At 38.4% G+C, this 20,782-nt stretch overlaps 1 protein-coding gene across 1 annotated transcript in view; it reads right to left on the bottom strand.

Annotated features, from left to right (window-relative positions):
- Window positions 1–20,782, bottom strand: part of HDAC9 (histone deacetylase 9) — an 896,685-nt gene that overhangs the window by 127,573 nt on the left and 748,330 nt on the right. The window contains exon 22 of the mRNA XM_061165031.1: window positions 2,801–2,919. Within this exon, the coding sequence (XP_061021014.1) occupies window positions 2,801–2,919 (119 nt within the window). The remainder of the gene's footprint in view (window positions 1–2,800; window positions 2,920–20,782) is intronic.

The raw sequence follows: 20,782 nt of genomic DNA, 5'->3' as shown, positions 1-20,782 counted from the left end.
GAAAGAATAGCACAGATTTCAAATAACTAATTCAGATAATTCATTTAAGACTTTAGCACAAATAAATCTGAATATCTGTATTGTAGTCTCATAACAAAGAACACTTAACATGTAAAGAGACGAGAGGAGAAAACAGGAAGGAAGAATAACAGTACTAGCCGAGAATCAACTTTAATTACATTTTTAGAACAAACGAAAGAACTTGTTAGTTTGACTTATCTTTTCATATAAGAGTTAACAAACAAAAGTTTTAGAGGATTTATTCAATGTGCTAAAACAATAAAATTTAGCATCTCTGACAAGCCAGTATCCTCCAAACTACACCCGTAAGATCCTTAAACATTCTACTATGGGCAAGGGTGAGTTTTGCAGGAATGGGAAAACATCAGGAAGGAAACTTGTTTCTTTAAATTCTACTTTTTTATTTTAGGTTTTAATCCATTTCTAGCCTCATTTTGGGGCTCTCCTCAAACAGAGAATGACTTACAGTATAGGAGAGGGAAGGACCAATATTAATTGTTATATAAACCAAGGCAACATAAATGCATCTGCTGGGTGGTTAGAAAGAAAAAATGACTACATGTGAACTACTTGGGGAATAACTATACAGTGGTCCAGTAATTCTAGCCTGTACACAGTCAGTATGGCAGCTTCTCTAGAAAATATAGCTGGCAAACTCAGGCTTGCATGAGCTGATCTATTCAGACAGTTGCTTAAGTTGTTCTGCTATTTTTCATTTAGGTAGCATGGGACTGTCATTATCAGTTGCTGACTGATTGTGAAGTTAAGGGTTTGGGCACCAAAATGCCATCTGTAGTGTGCACCCAAGTTCTCTATTCTCTATGCATTTTATGAAGCATTTTTCTTTTTCGACAATGTCCGGTAAAAGCTTATATAATTTCATCTAACTACAAATTCAGGGTAAGTACTTGTGTTTTAACCCCAATTATTTCAGATGGTAAAATAAGTTTGTTTTCTCATCTACGAAATATGTAAGCTGTTCTAGAAAGCCTCTTTGGGTTCTGAGATTTCCTTCCCTAACTGTGTATCTTTTCCTTGTTAAACTGTGAATACTCAACAAAGGGTGAATTATTAAAACATTTAAAAGTAGTGTCTGTCTGTATTTCTTAGGAAACAAGTCACCTAGTAATGAAGTAATGGTCTGCTGAATAGAAAAGATAAAGAAGAGAAGAAATAGATAACGAGGGGTGGGAGTGAAGGGACTGGAGAAATTACAGATAAACTTCTGGGATGGAGAACAACAAAGAGCTTCCCTGCCAAGTGACAAAGAAACATGATATGATGAAGGTCCTGGTGCACTGCACTAAAGCTAACAACAGGTAGAAACTTCCAAGATGACATATGAGATTTGAGTTTGAATGTGACCTGGCAAAAAATGAACAAGTAAACAAGCAAACAAAAAGATTAGTTCCTTCCAGCTAGTTCGAACTTGTTACAACTTTTCCTGTTGGCAGGGAGAAAGATCCAAGAACAGACATTCTTCGTTCTGAGGGAGACTCTTGGATTTAATGGCAAAGGATACCTTTTCTAGATTTCTGTCTTTGCTCCATGTGTTTTCTGTTGTTTGGGTTTATCTCAATCTGGGGTACAAGCATTTCCCCCCTTTATTTAGACTAAACTATTCACCAGTCTTGACCCAAATGAGGTTTATCTGCAGTGAAAAGACTAACCTCCTTGTGAGTGGAACTTCACAAAGAAAAAGGATAATAAAGATATCTGACGTGACCAAACACCTCCCTTGTTCAGTGTTACCACAATTGTGAATTATGCTTCATTTGTATTTGCAGAGTTGCCTCTTCTATTTTCAATAGACAACAAAGCACCAAGAATACTGAGTAAACAACAGATGTTAAAAATAGCTACTACCTAACAATGTTACTGGAAGAATTAAAATGCAGAAAACTCCATCACATGAGACGCCAACTTAAAACAAAGACTGGCATAATACTGGTTCTTTGGTTCTTTACAAATTAATAAAACACGTTTGTTCCAAACTCATCTCTCTCACTTAAAATTACTTGGGTTGTTTTTTATTTCTTTTCAACTCCCACTAAAATACACAATAGTGAGTACTATTCTTGGTGTAATTTTACTTATTTTACATTATTCCTTCATCTTTTTTTTTTTAACATAGTGCCAGCATATATTTGCATGTGTGGACTATACATATGCCCTGTTTTCATACTTGGAAAGAGCACAGAAATCCTTCTAAAAGACTCTTTCTAGCCAGATTTCACTAGGTCATGTTATTCAAATGCAATATGACACAAAATTGATTTGTTCATGTGGTGTCTAGTTGCTAGGGGACACATCCAAAAAGTCAATCTTTGCAATACAAGAGAAGACCAGTAGAGACCCTGAGTGCTACCCATAGGCTAGTACAGAGCCTCACTTCTGTATTCAAACCTAGGAGAGGAAACACTGGGAAATAGCTATTTCTACCCAAAGTGCAATGAAATAAACAAAGTGACTTTCAATCTACTTGCAAAAGCCCAGTACCTTTTCTAGACCTCTCAAGTCATTTAACATATTTTAAACAGAAACCCTATCACTTCTGCCTTTAAATAGCAAAACACGATTCCTGAAAAACTAAAGGTTCTGAAATGTCCCTTCAAGTCCACCAAAGGGAATGATTTAACTCTTTTCTTAAAGGCCAGTTTCTACAGAGGGGTGAATCTGACAGAGCAGTAAACATCATCTAAAATCATTTGAATGTCTCACCTAAGTTAACTCTTCACATGTTGAAAAAAAAAAAAAAAAAAACCTGCATATTACTTACATTTTGCTGTCACTTTGTACCCTCCCAGAGGAGGGGCATGGCCTTCTAATGCATCAAATCCAGCAGAAACCAGGACCATGTCTGGATCAAACTCTGTGGCCACAGGCTTCACTACAGTTCTGCACAGTAAAAAGGCAACCGGTTACACATGGGAATGGCAAATACCTTCAAAAATTGTGCAGTGAAAATGATCTGGCACAATCTCAAGAACTTCCTAAGAATAAAGAAAAGGGGGAAAAAAACACTACTTGAGTGGATCAAAAACTTATCATTTCCTTAATACTGAATCAATCACTGTTATTTTAGCGTCCCAATTCAGTCTTTTTTCTTTCATCTTTTTCTCCGAATTAAAAAAAAAAAAATACTTGCAGGTACATTCTAAAGCCCGTCATATTACATGAACATCTGTGGCTGTTTTATCCCACTGCCTTTAAAAAAACTGCTTCTTCCAAGGGAGTGACTAATGTTTTACAGAGGAAAGGCAAAGCTTTAGTGAAAACCTGGCTTGCTCCAGTTAGTAAGAACTTGGTGTAAATTTGAACTATAAATTTCTTTGGGGAAAAAGTTGCTTTTCCAACTTTTTTTAAGAAACATTTTTAAATATTTGTCGTGGTAGGGGGTGACTCTCGCAAAGGAAAAACACAAAATTCCTTTAATAGGATCCAGACTACAATGTTAAGCGAGTACAAGGTCAGAGACACAAGGAATGCGGCCGCCTCATCTCTGACTGCCACCCCTGCTGGCCTCACTTGGACACCTGAGCACTCACCTCCTCACCTCCCAGCCTCCCTCACCCCTTCCTCCTCAAGCTGGATTTGAGAGCCAGTGACTAGTGGACGCTACTGAGCTTTATAAAACCCAACAGGTTTTTAATGCAGGCTTCACAATGAGTGTGCCGTCATTTAAATCCAAATTTTCAAAGACTATTTAATGAAATGAAATGGGACTAGTTCACCCTACACTGAATTTAAAAAGCAGTAAGTTCTCTTTTGTATGTTTGGGAGAAATAACTAAACCAAATATTAAAATAGCTATCCTTGAATAGTGGCACAATTACATTCTTTTCATCTTTTTTAAATGTGCAAATTTCCGGATCTTTTTTTCACAATAACTACATATTAGTTTTATACTTTAATCTTTTTGCATGCAGACAAGAAGTTGTTCAAGTTACAAAAAAAACACTTATTTGAAACATACCTATATAGAGATAAAAAGGAATTAAATGTCATGACTCTACAATTGTCATAAAAGTTCAAGTCTTCAATATCATAAATGTACAAGTGACTTCCACAGTAGTCTTGCTGACGTTTGGAAAGCCTCATATCTGAACTGCCCATCCGTGGAACTAAATGAATATCTAACTTTGTTTATCATGCACAAGTTTGTTATTTTATTCTTCAATAAAATTAAGAATCTCTAATATATCTACATTATTAGGAGAGATATTCAGTTCTTTTCCTTCCTAATAATACCAATAATCTTCATAAAAGTGTCACATGTTAGGAATTAACTACTTTTCATATGCATGAAATAACAATGTGATACATGATGTTGGAATATTAGATGTTGCAATAAACTGTCTCAAAGAATCAAGAGTGTTTTCTCAAGGAACTCCATCTATTTAGTTTGATTAATCCTATGTACTACCTTAGATAAGAAACACTCAGTTTAGTTCAGTTGCTCAGTTGTGACCTACTCTTTGCAACATCACAGACTGTAGCACGCCAGGCCTCCCTGTCCATCACCAACTCCTGGAGCCTACTCTAACTCATGTCCATCACATTGGCGATGCCATCCAACCATCTCATCCTCTGTCATCCCCTTCCCCTCCCACCTTCAATCTTTCCCAGCATCAGGGTCTTTTCCAATGAGTGAGTCCTTCGCATAAGGTGGCCAAACTATTGGAGTTTCAGCTTCAGCATCAGTCCTTCCAATGAACATTCAGGACTGATTTCCTTTAGGATGGACTGGCTTGATCTCCTTGCAGTCCAAGGGACTCTCAAGAGTCTTCTCCAACACCACAGTTCAAAAGCATCAATTTTTCACAGTGCTCAGCTTTCTTCACCATCCAACTCTCACATCCATACATGACCACTGGAAAAACCATAGCCTTGACCAGATGGACCTTTGTTGGCAAAGTAACATCTCTGCTTTTAATATGCTGTCTAGGTTGGTGATAACTTTCCTTCCAAGGAGTAAGCATCTTTCAATTTCATGGCTGCAGTCACCATTTGCAATGATTTTGGAGCCCCCCAAAATAAAGTCTCTCACTGTTTCCACCACTTCCCTATCTATTTGCCATGAAGTGATGGGACCAGATGCCATGATCTTAGTTTTCTGAATGTTGAGCTTTAAGCCAACTTTTTCACTCTCCTCTTTCACTTTCATCAAGAAGCTCTTTAATTCTTCTTCACTTTCTGCCATAAAGGTGGTGTCATCTGCATATCTGAGGTTATTGATATTTCTCCCAGTAATCTTGATGCCAGCTTGTGCTACATCCAGCCCAGCGTTTCTCAAGATGTACTCTGCATTTAAGTTAAATAAGCAGGGTGACAATATACAGCCTCAACGTATTCCTTTCCCTATTTGAAACCAGTCTGTTGTTCCATATCCAGCTGTAACTGTTGCTTCCTGACCGGCATACAGATTTCTCAAGAGGCAGGTCAGGTGGTCTGGTACTGCCATCTCTTGAAGAATTTAACAAACACTACTCTTAGGAAAATATGGAGGTAAATGATTAAGCAATGTTGTCCATTCAATCATATGCATTACAATAACCATGCACGAGAGTTTTCCATCTCCTTTCCTTCTCTTTGGAATGTTGCTTCCACTTCTCTTCTATCTCCCCAATCAATCTATACTTGTAAGATTGACTGGAGGATAAATATCCTTCAAGGCACAGCTCACTTACTACCTTCTTCATAAAGGCTTCTCTCAATATCTGGATATAAAATATATATGTACATATTTTTGAAAGAAAATGATAGGATAGGAGACAAGGGCTACCAAAATAATATGGGAAACTTAAGAGTTGATCTATGGAGGGGGAAACTCAAAGATAAGTGCAAATCTATAAAAAGGGGGCCACAAAAAGCAAGATGACTTTTCTCTGTCTTCCGTGGGAAACAAACTGGCCAAAGAGAAAATACCCTGAGAGCCTGACATCTGTGAGTCACTCAGACCAACAGACAGATTTTCCCCCTCTGTCTTCCCTCAGTAAACTCACCAGTCAAAAGCCCCTCTCAGTCACACAGAGTTCTCACCTATCTTTTTGGTGCCCCTTTCTCAGATGTGGTGGACTGTGTGAAGAAAGTTTCTAGCATGAAAGACAACAAAAGTAACATGCCAACAAATGAACAAAAGAAAGGGAACTCAGATAATGAGACAATGCGGGGAAGAGAGTATAATTATAGAAATTTGGATTGCTCTCAAAGACATAAGATGGTACATAATGAAAAGAAGGTGCTATTAAAAAAAAATAGCAAACAAAATGTGTAGTAGACTGTTTAGAAGATAAATTTGACAAATTCTCTCAGACAGTACAGCACAAAACAGAGATGTGAAAAAATGGCAAGAAACTTGAAGGACCCATTTAGGAAATCAACACATGAAGGAAAAATCTACAGAAAAAACTAAAAAATGTATAACCTCTTATACATCCAAGATGTAAAACTGAGAACAGATAATAATTTCAGACATTCAAAATATCAAAACAAAAAGAAAATATCCCCCACAAATACTATCAAAAGAAGGTAGTGAATGCCCCCATCAAAATGAAGGTATAAATTAAAAAAGAGAATGAGATACAAACCGTTCCATTGAACATTTTTATAAATGTTCATTTTTGCCAAAAAAAAAAAAATTATTCTAACCTTAGAAGAAAAGAGTAAAAATTTGGCCTGCAAATTCACACAAGCTTTCAAAATGTTCTATTTCACAGGATTAATCCGGTATATTTGAATTCACTCCAAAAATATGAAAAAACCGAAAATTTGGAAAAAAGAGGTTCAAAATGAGGAAAGAAGTACATCAAGACTGTAAATTGTTACCCTGCTTATTTAACTTACATACTTATTTAACATCATGCGAAATGCTGAGCTGGATGAATCACAGGTTGGAATCAAGATTGCTGGGAAAAATATCAATAAACTCAGATATGCAGATGATACCACCCTTATGGCAGAAAGCAAAGAGGAATTCAAGAGCCTCTTGATAAAGGTCAAGGAGGAGAGTGAAAAAGCTGAAGATCATGGCATCCAGTCCCATCACTTCATGGCAAATAGACAGGGAAACAATGGAAACAGTGTGAGACTTTATTTTCTTGGGCTCCAAAATCACTGTAGACTATAACTGCAGCCATGAAATTAAAAGACACTTGCTCCTTGGAAGAGAAGCAAGGACAAGCCTAGACAGCATGTTAAAAAGCAGAGACATTACTTTGCCTACAAAGGTCCATATAGTCAAAGCTATAGTTTTCCCAGTAGTCATGTATGGATGTGAGAGCTGGACAATAAAAAAGGCTGAGTACTGAAAAACTGATGCCTTCAAACTGTGGTGCTGGAGAAGACTCTTGAGAGTCCCTTGGACAGCAAGGAGATCAAACGAGTCCATCCTAAAGGAAATCAGTCCTGAATGTTCATTGGAAGGACTGATGCTGAAGCAGAAGCTTCAATACTTTGACCACCTGATGCAAAGAGCCAACTCATTAGAAAAGACCCTTATGCTGGGAAAGATTGAAGGCAGGAGGGGAAGGTGACAACAGAGGATGAGATGGCTGGATGGCCTCACTAACTTAATAGCCATGAGTTTTAGCAAACTCTGGGAGACAGTGAAGGACAGGGAAGCCTGGCATGCTACAGTCCCTGAGGTTACAAAGAGCTAGACACAACTGAGCGACTGAACAACAACATCACTTTAAACGCCTCCATTTAAAAATATATATGTTTAGAGTTGTGTTTGATGATGCATGAGACAAGTGCTCGGGCCTGGTGCACTGGGAAGACCCAGAGGGATCGGATGGAGAGAGAGGTGGGAGGGGGGAATGGGATGGGGAACACATGTAAATCCATGGCTGATTCAGGTCAATGTATGACAAAAACCACTAAAATACTGTAAAGTAATTAGCCTCCGACTAATAAAAATAAATGGAAAAAATAAATAAATAAATACAGAGAGAAAAAAAGAAAAAGAAATTTAAATAAATAAATAAAATACAAAAAATATATATATATATGTTTAGAGTTGTGTTTGAATGGTAGTTGTCTGTTGAATAAGTTAGTGATGCATGATTGTAAGAGCTGTGTGACACCATGCTCACTGAGTGTCTACTATGTTGCAAATACCGTTTGGCTTAAAGATGTGATAAATTTTGAACTGAATCTTATTTATTTTCCTATTATTAGTATTAAACTCTTTCATGCTCAGTTCTCTTTTAAGCTGATGAAACTAAGGCACCACAGATCTCTTTTAAACAGATTTTTCTTAAATAAATCTTAAACACTCAAAAGCATTCATTTAAAATTTTATCTGAATAACTGGGTTTTCTGGTAAAAAACAGATAACAATGCATATGTGTTAGTCCCTCATCTTATCCCAATATCCCACTGAAGGAGAATTATAAAAATATACAAATGAACTCAGTTTTAAATATAAATCAGGTAGCTAGATACAGAAAAACCTTTAGATATGTGCATATACATGGGTTATTATGTATTTCCTAAAAGCAATGACAGTGAAGTGGCAAAAAGCACAGTTAGTATCAGTCTTCAAAAAAAAAAGGATCAAGGATCCTTGGAGAAGTGGCTAATTTCAGGACTATAGCAGGGAAAATACAAGATATTTCTGAACATCTTCTGGTGACAATAAATAAATAAATAAATAAAATGTTCAAAAAGAGATGGGCATGTTAGTAGGGCATAAAAGCCAAGGTCACAGAGCTCCCAATGGTCAAAGGTGAGACAATCTGATGAACAAAACAAATAATGATATTATTGGATTATAATCCATAGAGTCAAGTAAGTATCCAAGAATTCTCACACAGATTGAAAAATAATAGAAGAAACAAAGAAAAGAAAAAAAAAAATACCTCTGCCTTACAGAAAACTTTCAACTAATAAGTACAGAAGAACTGAGGTAAACAGAAAATAACTATTTGAATAAACTATTACTACAATCAAGTAATCAAGATTAGTATCTCTAGTGATAAGACATATTAACATCACTATTCTCTGAGGCAGGAGGACCAATTCTGTAGTGTTCTTGCTAAAAAACATACAACCTCAAATCTAATAATTAGAAAATATCAGACAAACCCAAATTGAGGGACATTTGACAAAGTAGAATGACCAGTACACTTTAAAAGTCATGGCCAGGAAAGACAAAGAACGCGCTACAAGTTGGAGGAGACTAAGGAGACATGACAGCTAAGTGCAACGTGAGGCTTTGGACTAGACCCTGAACAGAAAAGGGGAAAGTACAAAGTCACTACTGGGGAAAGTGCAGTCCCATATAAAGTTTGCAGCTTAGCTAAGAGTACTACACAGATATTCATTTCTTAATTTTGAAAACTGTACTGTGGTTTTTATAAGTTTCTAAGATTATGGAAAGTTGGGTGTAGGGCATGCAGGAGCTCTGTGGTATTCTTGTAACTTTCCATAAGTCCAACTGTACTTTAAAATAAAATGCTACCAAGTATCAGAATCACCCCCCCAGAAAAAAAAATAATCTTTGTGTAACAAAAACTGAGGATAGGAGAGTTGGCAACAAATAGATAATTTAAACAAATCTCCAGAAAAGGAGAACTGACCAAGTGCATATGAAAAGAATGAAACAAAAAGAAGTTTACCATAGAAGAGATGAGAGATACTCAATGGAACCCCACTGAAGAAGCAGGGATGGTGAAAGAAAAAGAGGCAGGACTGAAAATAAGACAGTTTTAAAATGTTAACTGGTTAAGAGGACCAGGACTAAAGCTCAACACCTTAATTACCTTTCCTCTATGCCAATAACCAGTATTTAACCCCAGGCAAAACATTCACATGATTCTTTCTTAGTAAACGGATGTCTAGAGAAAGCCAAGCCTTTTTATGCAGATATTGTCCCCCAAAATACAGTCATTTAGGAAGATACAGGTGACTCAGTGGGTAAAGAATCCACCTACAGTGCAGGAGACACAGATTTGATCCCTGGGTCAGAAAGATTCCCTGGAAGAGGAAATAATAACCCACTCCAGTAGTCTTGCCTGAAGAATCCCATGGACAGAGAACCCTGGCGGGTTACCGTCCATGGGGTCACAAAGTGTCGGGCACAACTGACTGAGCAAGCCCAGGAAGATACACAAACCACAAGCCATCTTCTAGGATGCGAACCCTAAGCGCGATCTGGCCATCTACACACTCTAGTCCATACTGGCTGACACAGAACACCCAACCCACCCATTTACACAACCACAGGAAAAACTGACACCAGTTACTACTTTCATAAATGCCAATGGCAAAGTAGGAATTTCCCAACATAAGGACACTCAACAGTATGAAGAAAAAAAAGTTTAAAATAAATGTAAATATTAACAACCCTGGGCAAAACAGAGATAGTTCAGGAACAGAAGTAATAATCTCAAGGAGATTCAAGGAAGCATTTTATCTTTAAAACACAGATATGCTGTTATGAAAAAAAAACAACTGAAGAAGAAAGAAAGAACTTAAAGATAAAAACTACAGTTGTATAAATTAGTAAGGGATCTGAAGAAGTAAAATTGAAATAGTCCCCTAGAAAAGGAAGCAAATAGATAAAATATATAATAATAAGTGCAAAAATAGACATGAATGATCAATATAGAAGCCTTGTATTTGAATAACAGGATCCGTGAGAATGCTGAGGAGGAATTTTTCAACTAATAGTAGAAGATAATTTTAGGAGCTGAAAAATGACTGAAGTCTACAGATTTGATAAGTCCAACCAGTGCCAAGCTCTATCTATAACAACAAATACACACTTACACATATTCTCAGGAAACTTCAAATCCCCAGAGTTCCTTCAAAAAAAAGTCACCCTCAAAAGAGATGAAGAATGAGACTGACATCAAAATCCTAACTGGCAACACTGACAGTCCTAATATTCTGAGGGAAAATTTTTTTTAAACTTTAGTTCTACTTCCAGCCATTATGTACTGGGATTCAAGTACGATACTTTAAAAAAAAAATTATTTTTGGCAAGGCTGGACCTTCACTGCTGCATGGTCTTTCCTCTAGTTGCAGCAAGTGGGGGCTACTCTCTAGGAGCAGTATGCAGGCTTCTCATTGCAGTGGCTTTTCCTGTCGCAGAGCATGGACCCTCGGATGAGCAGGCTTCAGTAATTCTGGCGTGTAGGCTCAGTACTTGCAGCTCCCAGCTCCTGGGCTCAAGAGCATGGGCTCAGTAGTTGTGGTGCATGGGCCTTAATTGCTCTATAGTATGTGGGATCTTCCTGAACCAGGGGTCAAACTCGTGTCTCCTGCCTTGGTAGGTGACTTCTTTACCACTGAGCCACCAAGGAAGCCCTCAAGTATGTTACTAATACTTAAAATTACTTTAAGACATGTAAGGTCTCAAAAGCATAATTCCAAAGCCTCTTTCTGAATAACGTACTTGAGAATGTAGTTCTACAAAGCAAGGAAGTAAATCAAAGAAACACGGGTATAGGACCAAAGTAGTGTATGTAACACCAGAGAATGATGAAGAGGGCCCGCTGATGATTTGAACACAAATTTCTCTGCCGGATAACAAATGACTGAAGCAATAATAATGGTATCTATGCTTTTTCATCTTCTCCTGACCACTGGAGGCTGTTATGCTCTCCTTAAGAAGCAGTCCTCCTCCTCCATTCCTGTATGTCCTCTCCCCAAGCAAGACTCCTGCTAGAGAGAGTACATTAAGCTTATAAACAGACAACAGACTTGTGAACACAGTGGGGGAAGGGATGGGGGACAAATTGAGAGAGTAGCACGGAAACATATATATTACCATATGTAAAATAGATAGCCAGTAGGAATTTGCTGTTATGATGCAGGGAACGAGCTCAAACCTGGTGCTTTGGGACAACTTATAGGGGTGGGATGGGGTGGGAAGTTGGAGAAAGATTCAAGAGGGAGGAGACATGTACACCCATTTCTGATTCATGTTGATGTATGGCAGAAACAAATACAATGTTGTAAAGCAATCATCTTCCAATGAAAAGTAAAAAAATAAATAAATGGAGACAAAAATACCACTATGAGTATTACTACTACTACCACTTCTACTACTAATGCTAAAGGGAGACATAGATCGGGTGGTTAGACACTAAACACAGTATGGAGAAAAGAACCCCACTCTGGATCTCTTTCTATGAAATGCTGATACTGTTAGTCGCTCGGCCGCACCCGACTCTTTGAGACCCCATGGACTGCAGCCCACCAGGCTCCTCTGTCCATGGGGTTTTCCAGGCAAGGTTACTGGAGTGGTTTGCCACTTCCTTCTCCAGGGGATCTTCCGGACCCAGGGATCAAACCTGGGTCTCCTGTACTGCAGGCAGATTCTTCACCTACTGAGTTACCAGGGAAGTCCCTTTCTATAAATATGTGATTCCAATGCAAAACCTCTGCAGCTAGAATCAGATTACTGGTTTTATTTCAGCTCTAGTCCATGGCCAAAGAACTGCCTGCACTGATGCTGAGTCATGTCCTGGGCCTGAGCAGAATGCTACTAGTGATTTCCCATGACTCACTTCAGCCTGTGGCAAGTCAACGGCATGCTATGCTGTTCATTCCTTCCGCAAGCCCTGTGCAGGGGAGCATGCTCTGCTCTGGCTTTGTGGAAAAGAAAAGCTTGCTTCCTCAGCCTTCAACTCAAAATTTAAAGCATTTCAGAGCATTTTAAATTCTACAGGGATTTCCCTGGTGGTTCAGTGGCAAAGGGGCCCAGGTTCAATCCCTGGTCAAGGAACTAGATCCCACATTCCACAACTTAAGATTCCACACACCACCACAAAGATCAATGATCCTGCATGCAGCAATGAAGACCCAGCCCAGCCAAATCAATATTTCAAAAATTCAGCTACTCACTATTTTTATATTCATTCAACAGTCATTTATTGAGCCCTCATTACATGAGAGGCAGTAGGACTGTGCCCAGATTCAAAGATATGAATAAGCTGAAGTAGCTAGGAAATGTGTCTTTTAGTACAGTCTGGTAGGAATTCAGGCACAAAGAATGTACCAAGAGACAGAAGTGTATGGGTAGACAATCGGGAGGAAGGTGGTATGAAGGACGTCCACCTGAAGAATGGACATGAAAAGTGAATTGGGACATCAGTGTAAGAGACTGCTAGGAAGTAAAATTAGGGAGGTCAGTTTAGGCAGATGGATTAGCAAGTACAAAAGCATGGATATCTAAAAGGACATGGAGCCTTGTGAAAATCGTCCGGAATGACTGGAGCATATTGTATACATAGCAGAGGGGGTCTGTGAAGACCTGCAGATCCCAGGCCCTACCTGTCTGCAACAGAACCCGGAGAGCCTGATGCTGAGGAAACCAGGGGCTGACGGTGTCAAGTGTTTCAAGAACTGGAGGAGACCACAGTATAAAAGCATCACAAAGGTCACCCCATTCACTTCCCTCACTCAGTACACCTTACCCAACCACCTGCGATGTGCCATGCACTGCTGGAAGGCCAGAGTAGACAGAGTCTCTGCTCTCTTGCCTTCATGGAGTTTGCACCCCAATGGAGGAGAAGGACAATGTGCCACAGACAAGCAAGTGTGTAGTAAGGACTGAGGGGGGAGATAACAGACAAACTCATAGGAGGTGGTGCCCATTTAGACATGGGTGTTCAGAGAAGGCAGCTCGGAGGTGGCGACACCGAACAGAGAACTGCACCGTGAGGAGTGAAGAGGAAATGCAGCCCTGAGGGAACAGTGAGTGCACAGGGCCTGAAGTGGGAGCATCTCCAGTGTCTTCAGGTCAGCCCGTGAGGTCACTGTGGCTAGCGCACAGTGCGTACTGCAAGGAAAGATGGTTGGAAGTGGGGCCAGAAAGGTGGCATGAAGTTAGTGTGGGGCCTTCGAGGACATCATGACTTTGGATTTTATTCTGAACAAGAAGGTAAATGGAAAAGTTTTGAGCAGGGCAGCAGTATGATGTGATTTATATAATTTCTGACCTCATCAATGAAGCAAAGTACTTAAAAATGTGCTTTAGAATGAGGAGGTCCTTTTGACATTTGAGGCAGCAGATTCTGATTCCCTGTATAATTTATAATGACAATATAAATTTCATTATTCAATGCACATTAAATAAATTACTTTATTAAAACAATGTAAATATGAGTTATAGGTGAAAACCTAAGCCTACCTTTTTATTTCTAGTTTAATTGTACGTTACTGCTTAAAAGCATCAGATTATAAAATTAAACATTTTCAAATGGTACAGGGACTTATTTTTAGGTTTTTCTTACACAATTAAAATGCACATTAGAGCATGAACGCTTTTTCATCCATCTGTACGTGTTTGTGCACAGAGTGCAGGAGAAGAACGCTCCCAACAAAACGCCTCATGAAGAGTTCATGTGTGGAGATGCAGTGAAGGCAGCACATCAAAGAACAGCTGCTAACCAGACTCCGGGCAGCGGTTGTGGTGGCTGGGCTTCAGGATGGCCCCCAGGACCTCGCTAACCACTGGACCAGTGCCCTTCTGGGAAAGCACCAAAGGGAGGGATTACCATGGGTATTTGTGAAAAGGGTCGGTGCTGGGAGCTCTCCACCTGGAGTTCTCCACCAACACCAACCAGAGCAAGGCTGCTCTTCTTTTTTTTTTTTTTTTTAGTTTTTTATTTTTTTATTTATTTTTTTTTTATACAGAAAATGATAGCATTTATTGAAGGATGTGAAGGAAAACTTTTATTTTTTTTTATTTATTTATTTTTTTATTTTTTTTTTAATTTTTATTATTATTTTTTTTTCCAGTGGGTTTTGTCATACATTGCTATGAATCAGCCATGGATTTACATGTATTCCCAATCCCGATCCCCCCTCCCACCTCCCTCTCCACCCGATTCCTCTGGGTCTTCCCAGTGCACCAGGCCGGAGCACTTGTCTCGTGCATCCCTGCTCTTCTTTCTGAACCTTTACCCTCCATTTCTTCACAAAGCCACAAAGCAACACACACACACACACACACACACACACACACACACACACACACACACACACACTCTGTTCCTTTCTCTTTTTCACCGTCCTCCTTTTTATTTACTGATGTGATTTTCCATCTCTGGCCTTCCCCTTTCTCTCTCTCAGACCCATGTCCAGTCCATCAGGGCATCCTGTTGTCCAGATTTTCAAACTAGTTAGAAACAGCACATCTAAACACGCCCACTGTCACTGCCCTGGCCTGTGTCTACATTCTCACCCCGGATTCCAGCTGCAGCCCCCTGAGAAGTACCCCTATTATCTCTCTTTACCACCCTCTCCAACACATTCTCTCAAAACGGCAGCCAGGTTGATATACTTAATGAGGTCTATATTTCTCAGGGTGAAAATAAAAGGCTTTTATGACCCATGCCTCCACATAGTGAGGCTGTCCAGCATCTCTCTGAGCCCATCTCTTACCACTCTGTCAGAACCCCCTTCACCAACATGCCAGACGCACTCCGGCCATCGGGGTTTGACTACAGGTCTTCCTGCTGCCCGGAGTGCTCCTTCCTTAGATGACTAACTCCCCACCCTCACACCAATATTTGCTTAGATATTATTTTCTCATAAAGACATTTCCCTAACACCCATTCTCACACCTACTCCCCAACTCTCTCACCCATAACTCTTTTATTCTGCTGCTTTTTTCCCCCCAAATCACTTATCTTTCAAGTGAAAGTGAAAGTCACTCAGTCGTGTCCGATTCTTTGTGACCCCATGGCCTATGCAGTCCATGGAATTCTCTAGACCAGAATACTGGAGTGGGTAGCCATTCCCTTCTCCAGGGGATCTTCCCAATCCAGTGATCAAACACAGGTCTCTCTCATTACAGGACGATTCTTTACCAGCTGAGCCACCAGGGAAGCCCCAGAAGTGAAAGTCACTCAATCATGTCTGACTCTTTGCTACCCCATGGACTCTTTGCTAGTCCATGGAATTCTCCAGGCCAGCATACTGGAGTGGGTAGCTGTTCTCCTATCCAGGGGATCTTCCCAACCCAGAGAGCGAACCCAGGTCTCCCACATTGCAGGCGGATTCTTTTATCAGCTGAGCCACCAGGAAAGCCCAAGAATACTGGAGTGGGTAGCCTATCCCTTCTCTAAGGGATTGTCCCTACCCAGGAATAGAACCAGGGCCTTTTGCATTGTAGGCAGACGCACACTTGGTAGACACTCAATAAACAGGTGTTGAATGGAATGTCGAATAATAGTTCTGACAATTTTTCATGCTTTCAGCTCATGTTTTCTTGGTCTTTCATTCTTTCTCAAGCTTCTCTACATTTCACAAATAAATACTGAAATGAAGTAAATGAGGTCTCTCCTTCAAAGAAGGATATCAAACTCTGCAATGTTTTCCACTGCCTGCCGTCTAACTGAATTATTTGGCTTCAATTTACAATCGTAGCAGAGTAGAAAGATTCCAACTTAAGACATCCAGTTGCTATTCTTGGCACTGTTCTTAATTGTGTGACCTCAGTAAATTATCTTTCCTCAACTGTAAACTGGCAGTGGTAGGGGGAAGGGTGGGCAGGGAGAGGAGATTCACTTAAATGGTCTCTAAAGTCATAGTCAGTTCTCACATGATTTGTTATGTCTCAGACCTAATACATCAAAGGGATACTTTCCCCTCCATCTTATTCTTGTTCTCTTGCAATTTTTTTGGTAAGAAAAACCACTGTCCAGGTTGGGAGAGGAGGAGTGATGTATTTGCTTGAAGGTGGCCCAAAGGTATAAAAGTTCCAGTTATAAAATGACTAAGTTCTGAGGATATAATGTATAGCATGGTGACTGTTTTTGTACTGAATATTTGAAAGTTGGTAAGAGTAGATCTCGGGCTTCCCTGGTGGCTCAGATAGTAAAGAATCTGCCTGTGGGAGACCCAGGTTCGATCCCCGGGTTGGGAAGATCCCCTGGAGAAGGGAATGGCTAACCACTCCAGTATTCTTGCCTGGAGAATTCCATGGACAGAGTCGTCTGGCAAGCTACAGCCTATGAGGTTGCAAAGAGTCTGACATAACTGAAGTGACTAACTTTCACTTTCAAGAGTAGATCTCAAAGATTCTCATCACAAGAGTTTGAAAAAACTGTAACTACGTGAGATGATGGATATGAATTAATCTTACTGTGGTTATCATTTTGCAATATATATGTACGTACTAAAACATTATGTTATACACCTTAAACATATACAATGCTGCATGTCAATTATACCAATAAAACTGGGGGAAAAAAAAGAAAAGTAAAATGATTTTCTGAAGTTCAACATCCTTTTTGATCAAAATCTTTGTAAAGTATGAACTGATTTGCCCTTATCTTTTCAGGTCAATTCTGAGTTGTGTTTTTCCTTTGATGACTCTGGACACTGTAGTTGAGAGAAAACTAATTCACAGCAAGTATAAAGTATCTGCGCTAAACTCCTACATTAAATTCTTTTGATTTTTCAAAAGTAGTACTTCTAAGAAAATTAGAGGTCTAAATATGACATCTAATGAGTTTATATTATTTTGCTACATTAAGATATTAAGCACAGTATACTGTTTTTAAAAGACTAAATCCTTGATGAGAATAAAGAAACTATGCAAAAATAGTACATTTTTAAAGTTTTCATAATAGCTCTAAATCTTGTTACATTACTTCATTTAAATGTGTGTGTATCATAATACCACACAATATATTCTAACTAGGAAAATACATGTATATATAATCTTACTAAATATATGAGTGTATATACCTATGGGGCTTATATATCTAATTATATATATATGTGTGTGTATATATATATATATATATATATTCCTAGTCCATAAAGTTAATTCTTTTAATTACAATTTTAAATGTGACATTTAGTAAGTTTACATCACTTTAGTACATTAAAATGTCAATGCTAATTTTAGAATTCTGTTTTAAAAAAAGAATATTTTAAGCGACTAAGGGACTTTCCTTGCTTAAGATGTGTCATACAACCAGTAATAGTTCTGACTAATTCAGAGATATTACTCAATGTTTCTCTGAGCTGAAAGTTCAGAGAAAAATCCTCAACAGTAGCTCTTCCTGGTTTGGGACACTGTCACTGACTGTCATATTATAGGATTATACTTGGTGTTGTTTGAACATAGAGCAATGCTAGCTTCCTAGGCAAAATCCTAAATTCAAGTATAGCAAGCTGGGAAAAATTATAAGATTGCTTGCTAGTCTCAAAACGGAAAAAGTGACTCATTAATTACCATATAAAACTACAGTGATAATCGAATCAAGAGATTTGCTTTTGTTGAAATCTATATTGAAATTCGGTTTAGAAAAATTAACAAATCAGAATTAGAATAATTATATATGCTATAATTTTGGTGTGTTTAGAAGTAATTTAAGAGTTAATATTTAAATTTTATTAAAATGAACCTTCTTTTGCTTTGAATTACAGAAAGAAATGTATATATGTTTATATATGTCCCTTTCCAGTCATTATTTTATGAAAGGATATAAATAACATGTATTTTAATATGTGAAAATGTGGCTACAATTTTGCAACAGCGGTCTTCAAGAAATATTTTATTATGATTCCAAATGTGGGTCCAGTAAGTTGCAGATGGTCTTATGTCTTTCGTTTAATGTGTGTGTGCATGCTAAGTCGCTTCAGTCATGTCTGACTCTTTGTGACCCCATGAACTGTAGCCTACCAGGCTTCTCTGTCCATGGGATTCTCCAGGTAAGAATAATGGAGTGGGTTGTCATTCCCTCCTCCAGGTGATCTTCCCACCCAGGGATTGAACCTGAGTCCCTTATGCCTCTTGCATTGGCAGATGGGTTCTTTACCACTAGCACCACCTGGGAAGCCCCATTAGTTTCTTAAGTGTTGCTAAACCAGTTCTTCCTAAAAGCTATGGCTGGAAAGGAACAGTTGCTCTGCTACTATCCAGTTAACAAAGTACCCAGTTGCAGGTATCCAAAGGACTAGGATCTTTACCAGATAATGCACCAGAATTACCGATTCCTTCCAGGAATCTCTTCAAAACTGCCTGTGTCTATGCAAGCAGGTGGCTACTTCTCTTTGGTAGGTGGACACCTACCAAGATACTAGCTCCACAGCAGACCTTACACTCTGACTCTCTCACGCCTGTCTACCCCTTCTCTCTCTCTCTTCCTTTCTTTCTCCATCCTCCTTTCTTTCTTCTCTTCCTTTTCTCTCCTTTATTTTTTCAAAATTTTCTTTTTTTCTAAAGGCCAATTTATTCTTAAAAGTCATGATAATAATTTAAGAAGAATCTAGAGAAAATTTGATACAAACTTGAACACAAATTTTTCACCTGTGTGCCTTAGGTGAAGATCAATTAGATAACTGAAGAAGAAAGTCCACTGAGAGATAATACAGTCCACATACACAGGCAAGACAGCAAGGCAGAACAAGCCTCTGCAACATGCATCTTTCCAAACCTTTGTTTATTTTCGTCTCCATGGCAACCTGGTGGTTGTAAAATATGGTCATAATAAGTGGAAAATAGAACACAAATGACAGTAAAATGTTCTTATAACTCAAACAGCAGAGAATTGTTTAGAGAATTCGGAAATGATGATTTTTTTTAAATGGGCTCATAGCAGGAAAAATGTCTACCTAAGTCAATAGTAAATTTCCCCTCCAGAGGGACAATGACACGCCTGTGACACATGCACTTTGGAAACTTAATTATGTGCCCATTTCTTGTTATTACTTTCTTTATCCAAAAAAAATCCCTAAAGAGATTTTACTACCATCAAATCAGTCATAGGGATTTCTCTGCTTTCAGTGGGGTGCAATGAGGAGCTTAGTATACATATTGCGTTTCCCATCATGCTATGAGCACAGAATATTCTTTCTGTAAAGTTTTAAATGGGCCTCTCTTTGGTCTTTGCACAAGTGATTGCATTCCATAAAATATTATTACATAAAGTCAAAGCACCCTGGCTAGAAATTGAATTCAGTATTCTAATAAAATCCAATTGAGAATACACACACACACACACACACACACACACTTTAAAGAGAATTTTAGCCTTTATATTTCTTCTCAGAGAAGAGAAGATAGAGCTTTGTAGGCATAAAAAGAAGGAAAAAGAAAGGTCAAACTTTACTGTAAGTAAATGTTCTGTGGTTTATAGAATTCACAAAACAAATTACAGCATGACATCCTTTTCAAGGAACTGTTTGTGTCTTCGGAAAAAGTGTGTATTATTTTTGGTGAAGTCTATCTTTTGATGTGGCCTTTCTGAGGGAAGCAGCATCATCAAGATTTTTTCTTTTAATTGCGTAACAATACGAGATGAACAAGACAAAAGGCAAGCTCATTTAGTTATTTACTTCCCTGAGGCATAGCCAGAAAGAGGCTGAGAAGGAAGGAAGAACTTGGGCACCAAATGCAGCTCTGAAGTGCAAGTCATTATCTCCTCAATTAGGAGACCAGTTCAAGATCAAGGAGTTCTAATTTAATCCATATCTAATACAACAACAGTGTAGGATTACTCCCAAAGATAAAGAAATAGTTAAGATGAAACATAAAATAAACAAAATTGATCTCATTTGAAAAATTAAAAGCAACCATTTATAAGAATATATGCATTCAACTAAATATTCATAAATATTCAAACAAATGTTTAAAATTCCTATTCAGAATTGACATGTAAGAAATCAATATGAATAGCCATTAAATATTTTTTTAAAAATCTACCTTATTAGTAATCAGAGAAATGTAAATTAACAAAAATATGCCATTTCCTGCTTATCCTAAAGTATGTTTTTAAAACACTAA

Source organism: Dama dama, chromosome 18, assembly GCF_033118175.1.
Source record: "Dama dama isolate Ldn47 chromosome 18, ASM3311817v1, whole genome shotgun sequence".
NCBI classification, from domain to species: domain Eukaryota; kingdom Metazoa; phylum Chordata; class Mammalia; order Artiodactyla; family Cervidae; genus Dama; species Dama dama.
This window is presented reverse-complemented; position numbering and strand designations above follow the sequence as displayed.